The sequence below is a fragment of the Hippopotamus amphibius genome, chromosome 15 (genome assembly GCF_030028045.1).
Source record: "Hippopotamus amphibius kiboko isolate mHipAmp2 chromosome 15, mHipAmp2.hap2, whole genome shotgun sequence".
NCBI lineage: Eukaryota > Metazoa > Chordata > Mammalia > Artiodactyla > Hippopotamidae > Hippopotamus > Hippopotamus amphibius.
Window position 1 is genome coordinate 7,501,340 of NC_080200.1, and position 14,769 is coordinate 7,516,108.

At 58.4% G+C, this 14,769-nt stretch overlaps 2 protein-coding genes across 10 annotated transcripts; both read right to left on the reverse strand.

Annotated features, from left to right (window-relative positions):
- Positions 1-12: 12 nt before the first annotated feature.
- Positions 13-8,709, reverse strand: PLPPR2 (phospholipid phosphatase related 2). 9 transcript variants are annotated; one of them, XM_057708193.1, is made up of 10 exons: positions 7,954-8,709; positions 6,508-6,682; positions 5,630-5,709; positions 4,913-5,026; positions 4,651-4,786; positions 3,549-3,820; positions 2,500-2,676; positions 1,833-1,955; positions 1,461-1,512; positions 13-1,334 (listed from the first exon to the last, which is right to left on the reverse strand). In XM_057708193.1, exons 3-10 carry the CDS (start codon positions 5,693-5,695, stop codon positions 991-993), a joined length of 1,284 nt encoding a protein of 427 aa, XP_057564176.1. In that variant the 5' UTR covers positions 5,696-5,709; positions 6,508-6,682; positions 7,954-8,709; the 3' UTR covers positions 13-990. The 9 variants fall into 9 exon arrangements, with proteins under 9 accessions (XP_057564176.1, XP_057564174.1, XP_057564177.1 ...); XM_057708191.1 differs by having other exon boundaries at positions 4,913-5,101; XM_057708194.1 differs by having other exon boundaries at positions 6,503-6,682.
- A 30-nt stretch (positions 8,710-8,739) lies between these two features.
- Positions 8,740-14,531, reverse strand: CCDC159 (coiled-coil domain containing 159). Its single transcript, XM_057708190.1, is given in 12 exon segments — positions 8,740-8,850; positions 8,853-8,998; positions 9,388-9,470; positions 9,696-9,817; positions 10,145-10,221; positions 10,303-10,370; positions 10,935-11,130; positions 11,323-11,404; positions 11,492-11,580; positions 11,901-11,934; positions 12,626-12,852; positions 12,958-14,531. Coding segments are annotated over 12 exon segments (1,608 nt in total). The 5' UTR covers positions 13,367-14,531; the 3' UTR covers positions 8,740-8,775.
- Positions 14,532-14,769: the final 238 nt, after the last annotated feature.

Genomic DNA, 14,769 nt, shown 5'->3' on the forward strand with positions numbered 1-14,769 from the left:
CAGGTGGCCCAATTTCTGTTACAAACAGGTCTTTATTAAAGATGAAGAGGGGGCAGAAAAGGGGGGCAGTGTCTCCCCTGCCCACTGCCTCTGGCTGCCTGGGGAGGGGAGCCCTCTTTGCTCCACCCATGCCCCTGTGACGGCACAGCTGCATGAGGCTGGGGCATGGGGGGCAGTATGAAGAACAGGGGTGAGTTCTAAGAAAAAAACTCCTTCCCCACAGCCCTAGTAAATAACAGAAGGGTTTGAGGTGACCTGGGCACAGGCAAGGAGGGATGCAGCACCCTGAACCCCAAAACCTCTGAACTGGGGCAAGCCCTGCATAAGTTGGGAGTTAGGAGGGACTGGGTGAGAAATTGCACGTGGGGGAGGGGCTGGGAGAGGAAGGGATACCCCAAGGACCCTGCCACGGGGGAGCCTGCCCCCCACCCTCCAGTTGGACTCTCTGATTCTGAGGAGAGGGGACCCAATGACAAACTGTGACCCCCATCTCCCTCCTCTCCTTTGCACAGGCTTAGACATGGGCGGTCCCCCACTGAATGGAATCATACCCACCCACCCTAGAAATTCTGAGAACCAAGGACTCCTATTCGTTGTTCAGACGCTGAACACTGGCTAGAGTTTTCCTCTTGCCAGAGGATTCTAAGAAATGATGGGGAGGCTCCCATTCGCTGGAGTAAACTTGTTTTGGCTAGAATTCTGAGAACTGGGGGGGAGACTCCCATTGGCTGGACAATGGCCAATGGGGTCAGGCTTTGGCCCTTAAGAGGGCAATCCGAGGAGGCAAGGACCCACCTCCCAATTATGCCCACTTGGATGTCCCAGAGGGCAAGAGAGGCGGGGGTCCCCTGGATGTCCTTCCAGCCATCCTCTGATGTCTGGGCCTGACTGATTTGGGGACAAGGGCTTTGGCACTCACACGGCACACGCACACACACGCGTGGCAGGGAAGAAATGGGGACCGGGCAGATCCTGGGTGGGTGTCGGGCCTCACAGCAGGTGGTCACGGCTGGCAAACAAGTAAGGGCTGAAGTTGTCCCGGTGGAAGGGGGAGGGATAGAGTCCACTAAGGGTGTACAGGTCCCGCAGCAGGGGTGTGGGCAGCAGCAGCTTCCGGCCACGGCCACCACCCCCGCCCGGCCCCCCAGGCCCAGGGGAGGAGGGTGAGGGGCCCTGGCTGGGGGTTGGTGCCGGCAGGGGCAGGGGCAGAGGCAGGGGCGTCGGCTCAGACCTCAGTCGAGGGCGGGGCACACGGGGTGATGAACACATGGCCGGAGCCCTGGAGGACACGCAGCTGGGGATCAGGTGGCCACGGCGGGCGCAGTTCGGCGGCTCTAGGGGTCAGAAGTCAGGGGGTTAGAAAGCCTGGGAGGGGTCATAGGAGCACAGGCGAGACCTCTGTGGCAGTGACTGCCATCTGGAAGTCCCCCCGTTTATCCTCCCACTCCCTCGACACTCACTGGATGGGGCGAGCCGTGCCGGTGTCGAATGCGGCCTGCAGGCCTCGGGTTCCTGAGACAAAGAGGCAGAGGGACGGGGCTAGCGGCCCCCTGGGCCCCGCTGGCCACAGCCACAGGGGGCTCATCGGCCAGGGAGCCCAATGGAAAAGACAACAAGTTTTCAGGATTAACCATGTTCCCTTGGGAGGGAGAGGGGGGCATGCCCTTCCATCCTGTGGGACAGTCCCCCCAGGACCTAGGTCCACAGAGATGACCGATCCCTTTACCTCTCCATGGCCCTCAGACTCCCACCGCCTGCCTGACTTCCTGCCTCCTTGGTCCCCCTCCACCCACCACCCTCTCCAGCCGGGAGCAGTCCCCGGCCCCCCTTACCTGGGCCACACTTAACTTTTCGAGGGGGCTGTCCATGGTGGGGGCTTGGCCCAGGTCCTCCCAAGGGGAGAGCCTTCGGCCAGAGGGTGGCCGGCTCTGGAAGTTGTGCACGACACAGGTGACCTGTGACAGAGGGAGAGGGGCATGACGAGGCCTGAGGCCAATAAGGTAAATACTGTCCCCATTTTTCAGATAAGGAAACTGAGGCTCAGGAATTCGAAAACAGCTGGCACTTTTATGGTGCTTACTATGTGCCAAACACTGTTCTTTCCACTTTACTTTGAGATAGATACTATCATCACTTATTCCACACAGGGAGGCAAGTAAGGGCGAGTTGTGTAAGAGCAGGATCTGATCCTGACCTTATTTACATCTTTGATATTTTGGACGTTATGGGGTTTGGCACTGATTTTGATTTTTAAAAATGTTTCATGAAAATATTATTTATCTTGATTACTGAGTGTTTTGGCACCTCCTTAAATTTTGTGATCAAAGCGAGTGCCTCACTCGCTTTACTTTGGTCCTAGTCCCGTTATCCCACTTCACAGATGAGAATGTCCAAGCTGGGTAAGATTAAGGAACTTGCCCAAGGTCACACACAGTCCACACCCTGCCCCATCATGCAGTCCTGCCTCTTGGGTCAGGGATGGATGGCAAGGGGGCTCACCAGAAAGGTGGCGATTGCCGCCCCTGTTAGGAAGCCGGCCAGCACATCCGACCAGTGGTTGCGGTACTCGGCCACGCGGACCACGCCCACCAGGAAGGCGGGGCACAGCAGGGCCAGGCAGAGTGAGGGTTTGACCAGGCGGGAGCCCTTCACGCGGAACACGAGCGTCACGTACATCTGCGGGAGCCGGATGGGTCAGAGAACACATGGCCGTAGCCGTTCCCAAACCCAAGCAGACACTGCATTCAGGGATGGGGTGTGGCCAGAATCTTGAGACTCCGCAATGGGGCTAGAGGCACCGGCCAGGGGCTCCAGGACAGAGGCAGGGGGACAGGAGTTCAGGGGATGGAGTCATGGACCCCCAGTGGGCCTTTGCAGGGATGGTGGTGTAGCCTGAACACCAAATAGAAGTGGATAGCTTCTGGGTCTCAGGTCTCTGGGGGACCAGTCACAGATGGGGAAAGAGGCTTGCTGGTTTAGGGTATGGCCACAAAATCAGAGGGTGGAGTAAGGGCCCAAGTGACAGGTCCAGGAGTTCCAGGAGGTGGAGTCTCCAAGCATAGTCCCCAACACCAGAAAAAGGAGTCAAAGCAAAGGGGGTGAGACCAGGGAAAGGCAGGAGACAGAGTCAGGAAGTTCCAGTGAAATCAATTCAGGAGTGTGGCCAGGCCAATAGAGAGGACAACCTAGAGGGCAAGGGCTCCAGAGGATGGAGCTGAAAGCCCACTACCGAATCATCCAGCCAATATCCAGGACCTGTAGCATCACGGGAACTTGGCTAGGCTTCAGGGGGCTGAGCCAATAGCCTCCTATGGGTGTGGCATTAGTGGGTCAGGAGGCGTGGCCAGACACCGAGGGGCGCAGTCAAGAACACAGCTATAGACTCAGGCTGGGGGCGTGGCCAGAGTCCAAGGGGAGGAGTGAGAGCCTCTGCCCCTGGGGTGGTGTCACAGTGGAGCAGGGCCTCACTGGGGAGGGATTGGAGGCTCCTGCCCAGAGGGTCTCCAGCCCGCTGGCCGCCCCCCTACTGCCCCCATTTCCGGGCTCACCGCTGTGTAGGTGACCGCATAGGCGCAAAGGGCCGCGTCCTTGCAAGGGAAGGCGCGGCGCGCAGCGGCCACCAGGTTGGGGCTGCCAGCACAGGCACCCTGGTCGGTGACAAAACGGTCAGGCCCTGGCCGGTCCGGTGAGGGTGGTGGGCAGCCCAGGGCCGTGTAGTTGGGGCGGCACACGGACAGGAAATGTGGCGTGGGGTTGCCGGTCACCACCTGCCCGGCGTTGGCGAAGATGGTCGTGGTGAAGAGGCCGAAAGAGTAGACCCCTGGGGCAGGGTGGGAGAGAGGGTTCATGCCAGGGCCCAGCGGCTGTCCTCCTCTGAGCCCCCTTATGGTTCATATAGGCCCCTGTCTCCTTGTTCTCGTGACTGACATTAAAGCACACCTGGGACTCCCCCAACACCATACCCCATAATAGCTGGGCCATGTTCCTCTTCCCTTGGGACCACTGTGACGGCATTCTGGGCCTCTGGCTTCTGTCCTTCTGGAATTACCACCATGCCAGGAGTGGGCCCTCCTCTGGAATCCATTATTGATGGCCTGGGACCCCCTCAACAGCATTACATCAGGATTGGGCCTATGCCAGGGACCTCCTAGGACCACCGTGACGGCACCTCTGGGCCTCCTACACCTGCCCCAGGACTCGCTGTTACTGAGTGCATCACTTTTCTCCCGGAGCACCACTCAGCCAGAGCTAGATCTCCAGCCCTCTGCCACAGGGACCACCATTTTGGATAAGCTCTGCCCTCCCTCCCACCCCAAGGCCAACAGTTGTGGCTGGGACCATATTCAAAGCACAGCCAGCATCCTCATCTCCTTGCCCCCAGGGGCCCCTGGTGTTTGTCCTGTGCTTTTTCTGCCCGAGACCCTCCTTGTGGCAATTTGGGGCCCTTCTCTTATAGTTGCCATCACGGTTGGCTTAGGCCCCACCCAGGTCACTAGAACCTCCACTGTGCCTGACCTCAGTCCAAATCCCTCTTTCCCCATGAAGTCACCATCATGGCAATTCTAGGCCTTTTCCCCCCAGGAATTCTTACTATGGCTAAGCCTGGCTCACGTCCCTTTTGCATGGCTGACCCCTGACCGAGTCACTCACCCAGGAAGCGGACCAGCCTCCGCAGCGGGGGGCTGAATCGGCAGCAGGCCCCAGACACGATGGTTCTCTCCCCAATGACGGGGATGGCTGAGGGTGGTGCAGGGAAAAAGGCGCGCGCCAGCTCCCCAAGCAGGATCTGTGGGCAAGACCAAGGCGTGGTCTTCCTGGCCTTCAAGCCCAGCCCTCCACCCGCCTCCAGCTGGCCCTCCTGCCTCCTGGAAGGTCCTTCCTGCAGTCTGAGCCAAATTCCCCCCAGTCTCACCGTGAGGGTGGGCCCAGCGGTGACCAGGGCGTAGATGAGGGCCGGGGGTGCTCTGCTGGCAGCCTCAGGCCCTGGGTAGGGCTTGGCATAGGTACTGTCATAGCAGAAGAATCCCTGGGTGTGCACGGGGAAGGTGTCTGTGAACTCCAGGCGGTAAGCAAGCAGGACCACGATACCCAGTAGCACCGACTGCCGCCCAGCCAGGGAGGGGAGAGAGATGGAGAGAGAAGAGAGAGGGTCAGGCCTGAGCTGGGCCACAGAGATGGAGACAGAGACAAAGGGGAGAGAGATAGAGAGAGATGAAGAGAAGAGAGGAGATGGGACTGGGAAGAGGGAGCGAGGATAGGGCCAGGGCTCAAAGAGAGAGAAAGAGAGAGAGACAGTGGGTAGTGGACGGACAGACCAACAGAGAAAGAAAGAATACTACAGATAGAAATACTAGCAGCTACCATAGGTGTAACTCTTGTTGTGGGCAGGGCGTCATACTAAACCTCTTCCATGAATTAATCCATTTTACTTTCATACCAGTTTTAGGAGAGAGGGACTCTAATTACGCCCATTTGACAGATGAGGAAACTGAGGCTTGGGAGGATATGAGAGGTGCCCAGAGTCCCACAGTAAGGATGGGCAGAGCTGGGGTGAACCCCAGGATTGCCACTTCTGAAGGTGCCTCCTCCCACTTGAGGGTCTGGCCAGGGGAGGTACTGTGCTTCTCACCTCCACGAAGACAAAGCAGGGGATGATGGAGAAACTCCTCTTCAGCTGAGGTCTCCCTCCCGCCATGGTGAAGGCTGGGCCTGTGGAGGTAGGGAGGGAATGGCCAGGGTGGGGGCTAGGGGGAGGCTCAGGTCACCTGCTCTTGGAGTCTTCTGGCCACACCCTGGCCCCCATCCCTAGCCCCTCGGACTACAGCCAAGTAGCCCTGGCTCCGCCCCCTGAGCCTTCTGGCTACGCCTCCTCATATCCAAGTCTTGCCTCTGCCTCTGCCCCTGCCCATTGGAGGCACCGGCCTCCCCTGACACAACCTGCTCAGCTCAGCCACTGCTGGGGTCCCCACTGACTGTATAGTGGCCTTCTCCCCCGACAGCCTACACAGGAGATTCTGACCCCATACCTTTCAGGAGAGTCTGTCCTCCTTAGCATGTGGGATCCCTCCCCTGTGCCTTTAGCAGACTTTTCCAGCTCATGGGGACCCCTCCCCCTCAAAGAAGGGTCCTTATGCCCACTAGTTTTTAGGAGACCCCATACTCTTTCCCCACATGCTTGACAGGAGACCCCATGTTCCCTGTCACCCACCCCCACCAGGCCCCCCTCACTATACCACCTCCCCCATCGCCCACAGGGGCCTCCCTCTCCTGTCCCCATGGGCTGTGCCTGACTGGTTTGGGCTGATGGCCAGGCCCTCCTTCTCTCCCAGCTGCCTCTCCCTCTCTCCCTCCTTCCCCCTCCTCCCAGCCCGTCTGCCTCCCTGTATCACGAGAGGGCTATCTCCCCTCAATGTGCTCCCCCCTCCCCCCGAGTCTAACCTCAGTCCCCAGCACTGAGAGACCAACGCAGTCACAGCTGTTTGACCCATTCCCCCAGACTGACCTCACCTGTAAAAGGGCCCTATGGCTTCCCGCAGGCTGCTGCCACGCCCACACACTCACAGCCGCTCCTGGCGGCCAGCAGAGCAAGGATGGTCACCCCCATTGCACAGATGTGGAAACTGAGGCCTAGGCAGGCACGGGTAGGCACTCTGGGTCCAGTGCCCCATCCATGTGGCTTGCTCTGCAATGTGACATGTGGGGGTGAGGGTCACCAGAGAGCCCAGATGCCCAAGATGCCCACCTGGCCATGGCCCCCTCATCCTCCTAGAGACACACACACACACACACACGCTGGCACCCCCAGAGCACACAACTCAGCCAGAGCTTCCATTCCAAACACCACACACACACACACACACACACACACACACACACACACGGCATCGCACAGCACTCGTTCATCCCACCAACAAGAATCAAGGCCTGCTGGGTCCTAGGCCCTGTGCTGGGTGCCAGCCTTGTGGTGAATAAGACAGGCTCGCTCATTCAGACAGGTGCCCAACACCCACTACACACATAACTGCACACTCACAGCACAGCGTGCACACGGCCTGTCACAGACACCCACACAGATCAAACAACCCCCCCACACACACAGTCACTAGGACACAACAGGAGGTCCTTCACACACCTCACAGCCCCACATACAGCCCCACTTGAGCCCTCACTCCACCACCATCAGGGACAGACTCAAGGCTGCCAACACACTTAAGAGCCACATCAAAAGAAGAGTCACCACACACAATGGTGGGGGGTCACAGAACTGGTCACAGCGTCACACCCCCAATTACGAGGCACAGAATGACATACATTAAGTCTCTCATCCACTCTGACAGTCACAGGAAAGCCCTCTGCCATCCACAACCACGGCCACATGGCCACACAAGGGCACATCCATTGACCCCGGCACAGACTTACCCACAGAGGCACGCCAGAAAGGCAAATGATCACAGCCACATACTGGAACACAATAACGGCCCCCCACACACCATCAGAAGGAACACACAACTGCAGCCACACAAGGACAGTCACAGGCACACAACCATACACCGAGACAGCCACACAGTCACTGTGACAGCAGTAACACGGCCACAACACTGCCACCACACACTCACCATCAGAGTGATACGCACGGCGACGGCCGCACAATGACAGCCACAGGAGACACAGTCACACAGACACCCCTGAAGCCACACAGTCAGTCATACAGCCACACGCTGACACATAACGACAACCACACAATCACCGTCGGCCACACCGGGGTTCCCTCCCCATGCTCCCCTCCCCCAGCCCAATACCCAAGCCTCAGATCGCAGCCTCCCCTCCCCCTCCCCGCGCTGGACCCGCAGGGGACCCGACCCACAGGAACCGAACCCTGGCCAGACCGACAGACCGAGGATCGGAAGCCGGCGAGACGGTGTAGAGGGGGCGCCCCAAGGCCCTCCCCCTCACCGGGTCTAGAGTGCCGCCGCCTGAGCCCCGGCTCCACCTAGACGGCCCCGGCGCGGCGGGACGGACAGACGGCCGGCCGGCCAGCGAGCAAAAGAAGGGATGGGGACGGAGACGCCGTCGGCCGGCCGGGCCGCGCCGCGCCGCGCAGACTCCGTGGAGGAGCGAGGGGCGGGGCCTCCGGGAGCATCATTTGCATAACCCGTGAGGCGGGGCCTCGCGGTGTCTCTTTAGCGTGATCCGGGGTGGGGCCTCGGTTGCTCTTGGGGGCGGGGCGTTTTAGAATAGATTCGGGAGGCAACGAAGGTTGGAGGTTGAGAGGGAGGACCCTGGTGGGTGCTGAGAGGTGGGGGGGGGGGGATGTAAGAGCGTGACCCTGGGCCGAGACCCTCCCTCTCTGGGCCTCAATGTCCCCACTTGGGCACTAGGGACAGCAGGGCAGATCGCCCCGGGCACATCAGAAAGGAAGGCTGGGGGTTAGCGTGGAAGAGCCTGTCTGGCCAGAGCCTCATATCTGGACAGACTGACCCCTGACCTTGACATATACTAAATCCAGCTTCACACTGTCCCCTGACCCTAGGCCCACATGTTCCAAACAGTCCCTGGGGTCTCCACACCCTCCCCAAGACTGCGTAGTAAATTGTGTGGGTCACGCTCAGGCACAGGAAGCAGCAGAAGCAAGAGTCCACCGCTGGAGGAGGGTCTCGGCTAGTTTATTTTCTCGCTGGAGGGGTCTTCAGGGAGAGCAGTCCCGGCTGCTCAGGCTGTGGAGAAAGAGCGTGGGTCAGAGCCTGGCCCTGGTCCAGGGGACCCCAGGGCTGGAGGTCAGGGAGCAGATGCACAGGCTGGGAGTTGAGAGGGCCCATACTGTGGGATTCCAGGGCAGGCCAGGAGGGGAAGGGAAGGGTAGGTTGGGGCAGGGGGAGATACAGACCAGGTGAGAAGGAGCGGCTCTTGCTGAGCAGTGGCTGGGAAGGGTCCTGGTCTGAGTTCGAGTCTGAATCCCAGCAGGGGACAGGAGGGCTCAGGCATCGGTGCCCCTTATAGCCTGCAGGAGGGACAGGTGCAATTCTGGCACGAACCCCGATTGTGACTCTTGAGTGGCCTCTGAATATGGGCCCAATGCCCTTGATATTATGTGATCCTTGATCAGGTCCCTTGAATGTGACCCAACATAACACCAAAGTATGAACTCGATGACCCCTGAATTTTACCCCACTGGCCCTTAAAAAAGATCACAGTGACCCTGAGTGATCCCTGGATGAAACATCCAGGGATGCTTAAATGTCACCCCAGAACATTATTTAATGTGACCCCAGAATAAGACCCAACAGACGTGACCCCCAAATATAGCCTCTGAATATGAGCTCCATGTGTGAAGCTGGAGAATGACCCCGCCGCCACCACCACCCTGGAGTGCTGCTCAACCCCCCTCACCCCTGAGTCTCGCTGCCCTGGGGCGGCCCCCTGAGGATATGCTGAGGCCATCAAAGGAGTTCTGCAGCACGTGGACAGCAGACCTGTAGGGAAATGGGGATCTGGGGGCCCTGGGGGACTCTAGACTGCTCAGGGCTGGGGCACCGGGGCCATGGTGGGAGCAGGGGCAGAGATGAGTCCTGGCAGGAGAGACAGATCTGGAGTCAGGTGGGTTCCAGGTTCTGGTGGTCACTGCTTGGTCTGATTGAGAGGAGGGCAGGGCAGATGAGGGTCGGGGGTCAGAGGTTAGAGTGGGAGCTGGGCATCACCATATGTCACCCAGCTCCTTCTGGAGGTCATCCCTCCAGAAGCCACTGCCTTCTGGTGGCAACTCCTTGGTCTCTGGACAATTGGATGTCTCATACCCCTGCTGCTTCATTTTGGTCAGGACCTGAAGTCAGGGGAGATGGGAGAACAATAATAATGATGGTGGTGGTGAAAGGTGTAATATAGCCTTTATCACATACTAGGCTGTCTTCAAAGCGCTTATCACTCAGTTAATGCGGCTACTCGGTCAGGTAGGGCTGTGTTGGTACACCCATTATACAGATGAGTAAACTGAGGCCCAGAGAGGGGAAGTGACTTGCCCACAGTCACACAACAGTAAGTAGCAGAGCTGAGATTTGAACCCGGGCCTTCTGGCTCCAGTCAGATGGTGGAGGCCGGCAGAGATCCCCATACCCCCAACTCACGCAAGGTCCCCATCCTCTCTGCTCACCTTGCGGCACTTCACCTGTGTCTTCTGCATCTTTTGGATGTTCGCCAGGTTCACCGTGATCTCCTCTTCCTGTGCCTCTGTAGGGGGAAGGGACTCAGGGGGCACTGGAGCTGCAGAAGGACCCCTCACCCTCCTGGCCGTGGGCTTTGGGCACTCACGGAGCTTCTGATAAATGTAGGTCACCTCCTCCCGCACCAGCTCCAGCTCCTCCCATAGGAACTTCTTGCTGAGGGGACAGTGCAGCCTCTGGCCTCCCATTTCCTGGCCTCCTAGCCTCCCATTTGCCCACCTGCCTCCCCAAAGCTTCCTCCATCTCCCATGTTTCCATCTGTTCAACTACCATCCTCAAGGCTCTGTCCCATCCCCCCACCTGCCCACTCACCTGTCCCCTCCTACTACTATTCCCCCACCTCCCACCCCTCCCTAGCCCCCCGTCCTTTCCTTCTGACTTCCAGCCTCCCATTCCCTCAGCTCTCCATTGCCTGGCTTCCAGCTCCCCACCTTCTGCCCCACTAGACCTCCCATACTCCCACCCTCTGCCCCCCTCAACCTCCCCTCCCCTCCAGCTTCCCATGCCACCCTCCCAGCTTTCTGATTCCTAGGCCACCCTTCCCATCCCACCTCCCGTCTCCCCTATTTCTGGCCTCCAGTCTCCCACACACCCCCACTGCTTCCTGCCTCCCCATCCCCTCCTCTAGTCCTCCAAGATTTCCAAAGCCCCCTAGCTCCCTTCCTCAGGCCCCTCCCATCTCCCCCAGTCCACCTGGCCTCCCTTCCTGGCAATACCCACCTGTCCCGGATCTCTTGGGCCAGCAGCTGCAGACAGCGGGTGGTACGGGCCCGCTGCACCTCCTGGTTGTCACGCAGGGTTTTCTGCAGCCCCTGCAGGCCCTTAGCCAGGGCCTCATATAGCTCCTGCCGTCCTTCCTCCACGTCCCACTTGAGTCCCTCCTTGTCTGCCTGGCGGCTCGTGGGGCCCAGCACCTCTGCGGAGATAATGGGACCTTGCCTGAGCCCCACTCACACCCTGAGCCCAGCTTTGAACCCAGCTCGCCCTCACCCGGACTGGACCCTGGCCCTGAACCCAGACACAACCAGCTTCTCTCACCCTGGCCCGACCCGGCTGACCCTGACAGGACCAGCCTCCAGCCTTACCTCGCCCCTTGGCCAGTTCTCACCTACAAGCTGTTGGATCTTGATTTGCTGCAGGCAGCTCTCCTTCTCCAACATGGTCACTGAGTGGTTTAGGAACTCGAAAGCCTGGAGGAAGAGGGCCTGGGGGTGGGAGCAGGGGTGGAGCAGAGGGGGCGGGGAGCAATTGCTGGGGGCAGGGCCGAGGTGGCTCACCTTGGTCTGGGCCTGTAGCTGACACTTGAGTGACTCCAGTTCACATCGAAGAAGCTTCTGGGATTCGGGAATCATCACAGTGGACTTCACTGTGAGCAGAGGTGAAGGTCAGTGGAGATTGGGAGGGGTGGGGGCAGAGGCAAGGTCAGGGCAGAGGTCAGTAGAGGCTCAGTGTACGGTTGAGGCAGGGGACAAGGTAAGAAGCTGGGATAGGCTGAGGTAGAGTCAGGAGTAGGGGTCAAGGTCAGGGACAGGGATGATGGACAAGGCCAGGGGCAAGGGTCAGCTGACAGCAGGGCAGGCATGCGTGGGCAGCAATGGCGGGGGTCCACTGAAGCTGGGGCAGAGGGTGGAGGTAGGAACTGGCAGGTCTTCCACTCACAGTCTTGTTGGGAGGGAAGCTTCTCACCTCTGGCTTTGGAAGAGCTGGTCTCCAAGGGCTTCTAGAGAAGGGGGACATGAGGGCAGTAGAAATTCATCCCTGGGCTGCCTCCTTACTCATCCCAACCCAGCGTGTGTGGATTAGGCATGATTTGGGTCTGCTGAGTTCTGGGTTTCCTAGACCCCCAAGTGCAGGCAAAGCTGCCTCCTGGCACATGCATGCACCCCCACCCCCACCTCTGCCCCAGCCTGAACATGCTCAGAAGTACATTTGTGTGGCAGGCCTGTGGGCTGCCCCTGAGAGCACGGGCCTTCAGAGCGATGTCTCTGGCTTGGGCTCAAGTAATGGGCCTCCTCTTTAGGGCCAAATGGCATCAACAATGTCTGCAAGGAGCACCAGTATCCCCTGACACACAACCACACATGGTCATCAAAACACAACCACAGACACACAGCTTCAGACACAGCAATGCACGCTACGTCGTAAGACCGGGGCAAGCACTCACGCCCATCTCAGACACACAAACACAACCACAGACACACAGGCTGTCACACCCAGAGACAATCACAGACAGGACCTCATCAAGACACGCAGTCACACATGCGTTCTATTCATTCAAGACGTTTTTAGCGCAGGCTGCCGACCACTGGGCGCTGTTCTAGGTGCTGAAGACACAAGTTATGAGGGGTCTCGAGGAGGACTCTCTGCCCCTACAGCCCCCTCCCTAAAGAGGTTTCCCAGGGGAGGATGACCTTAGTGTTGCTGTGATGCCTCTTCGGAAGGTCCTGGTCATTACAGTGCTCCTGTGAGTCTGAGCTGGGGAGCAGGGGAGACCCATGCGATCGAGGCCCCGAGTCTCTCCCTGGCCTCCAGGCTCCAATCGTCTCTATATTTTCAGGTTGAGCTGGCTGCAAGATCTCTGGATCTGGAGTCCTGGACCAGTGAAATGTATATGCCAAGGTCTTTTCTGAGGAAAGGCCTGGGGGTGGGGGGTGGGGGGTGTGTGGTGAAGGTTTCCTGACAGCAAGCCCAGAGCACTCCAGCCCCTCCTGCTCCCCAGGCCCAGGGCAGCCCCTCAACGAACCACAGCACTTGTCACACTTCTCGTTAGCAGCCAAACACACGTTGGAGGGTGAGGGAAGTGAGCAGTGGCAAGGCACAGAGTAATCAGGGTCCAGGGGTAGGCCGGCCAGAAGAGGGTTGCTTTGAGTAGGGGGGACAGAGGGTTGCACTGAGACCAGCTCCCAGGTCCTGAGACTCCCACACCCTCCCTGACACCCCAGAGAAGCCTCAGCCCTGAACACAAGCCTCTTATTTATAAGAGAGGCCAAAGCTGGGTGAAAGATGATCCCAGGCCCAGGGATTGGGCTAGGCAGTGAGAAGGACCCAGAAGATCCCACAGGAGGAAGTGAGGTCTGAGATGAACCTAAAAGAAAAAAAAAGGTCTTAACATTGGGCCCTAAAGGAAGGACATCCGTGGCAGGAAACAGCATGTGCAAAAGCTTGGAGGTCTGGAATTAGGTGCTCTTTGCTGGTAAAGTCAGGGTGGCTGGAGGCAGGGTCCAGGAGGAAGCAGCAGGTTAGCCAGGCAGCTCAAGCAAGGCAGGGGAAGCAAAGCAGGGGAGTTGGGAACTGGCTCCCCAAGTAAATGGGAGCCATAGAATGTGAGCAGGAGAGGCAGAGCATATCTATTTAATAAATGTTAGCTGAATGGGGGCCCAGCTGAGGCTGGGGACAGGAAAGAACTCAGTTCTGGATCTCACATCCACACCCCCTGCCCTTCCAGTGTAGTCAGGGCTGTCACAGCTGGAGAAACCTGGGGGAGGTCTGTCTGGAAAAACTTCCAGGTAAAGAGCATCTTGCCATGGGTCACACTCAGCCAGAAAGACAACAGCATACGCCTTTCTCTTTTTTTGTCCTTGCTGGGCCCTCTGTATCCTTCCCTTAGCCCAGTCCTCCTGGAAGACTCATATATACCCTTCAAAACCGTACTCAGCATCGCCTCTATGAAATCTTCCTTAATCCCTTTTTAAGCTCATATTTTCTGAGCATCTTGCTGAGTACTGAGCACCACCCTAAGCCCTCACTGGGTCTTCACAGCTTCCCTGTGATGTAGGAGTTATTATTCTGCCTGAAATGTTCTAGCTACCACTTCAAAAGTCACTGCCTCAGGGAGGTCCTCACTTCCAGGGCAGTACAGCAGGATGATTAAGCAAGGAGACTCTCCAGCTAGGTGGCCCATATTCAAATCCTAGCTTTGCCCCTTCCCAGCTGTGTGATGTTGTAAGAGTTACTAAACCTCTCCAAGCCTCATTGTCCCCAACTATAAAAATGGGATGTCATACTATCCACCTTACTGGGTTGTTGTGATTAAGTAAATCAATCCATGCCACTGCCTGATATACAGTAGTGGGAAGCTCAGTGTTTGTCCTTGAACATCACACTGAGGACTTGGTACCTGGGAATCACAGGAGCCCTGGGAGACTTGGAGAGGGAAAGGCAAGATGCACTTCTGAGTGTCAGCTGCAGGCAGGCCCCCAGTCGAGCCCCCGCCCCCTCCCACATCACCTGTTTCTCCCTCAGTCCCTCCTGATAGAATTCTTGGAGGAAGGGGGCGGGTCATTTGCCTGGGCCTCACCCCCGGGGCCTTGAATTCTGCGCCCGCCAGGCTCCCGCCCCGCTTCCACCCCCACCTACCACATACCACCTGCTCATGTTCTCCCATCAGGGACCGCGAAGCCAGTCCCCAGCTGTGACGCTGAAATTTGATCCTGTGGGGACACCATCCCATTAAAACGCGCGGAGCCCAAAGGTAGAGTCACAGAGAGGGGTGTGGCTGGCATTTTAGCTCCGCCCCCGCCGACGCAGCCGAAGGCCCTTATTGGCTCCTTTCCGC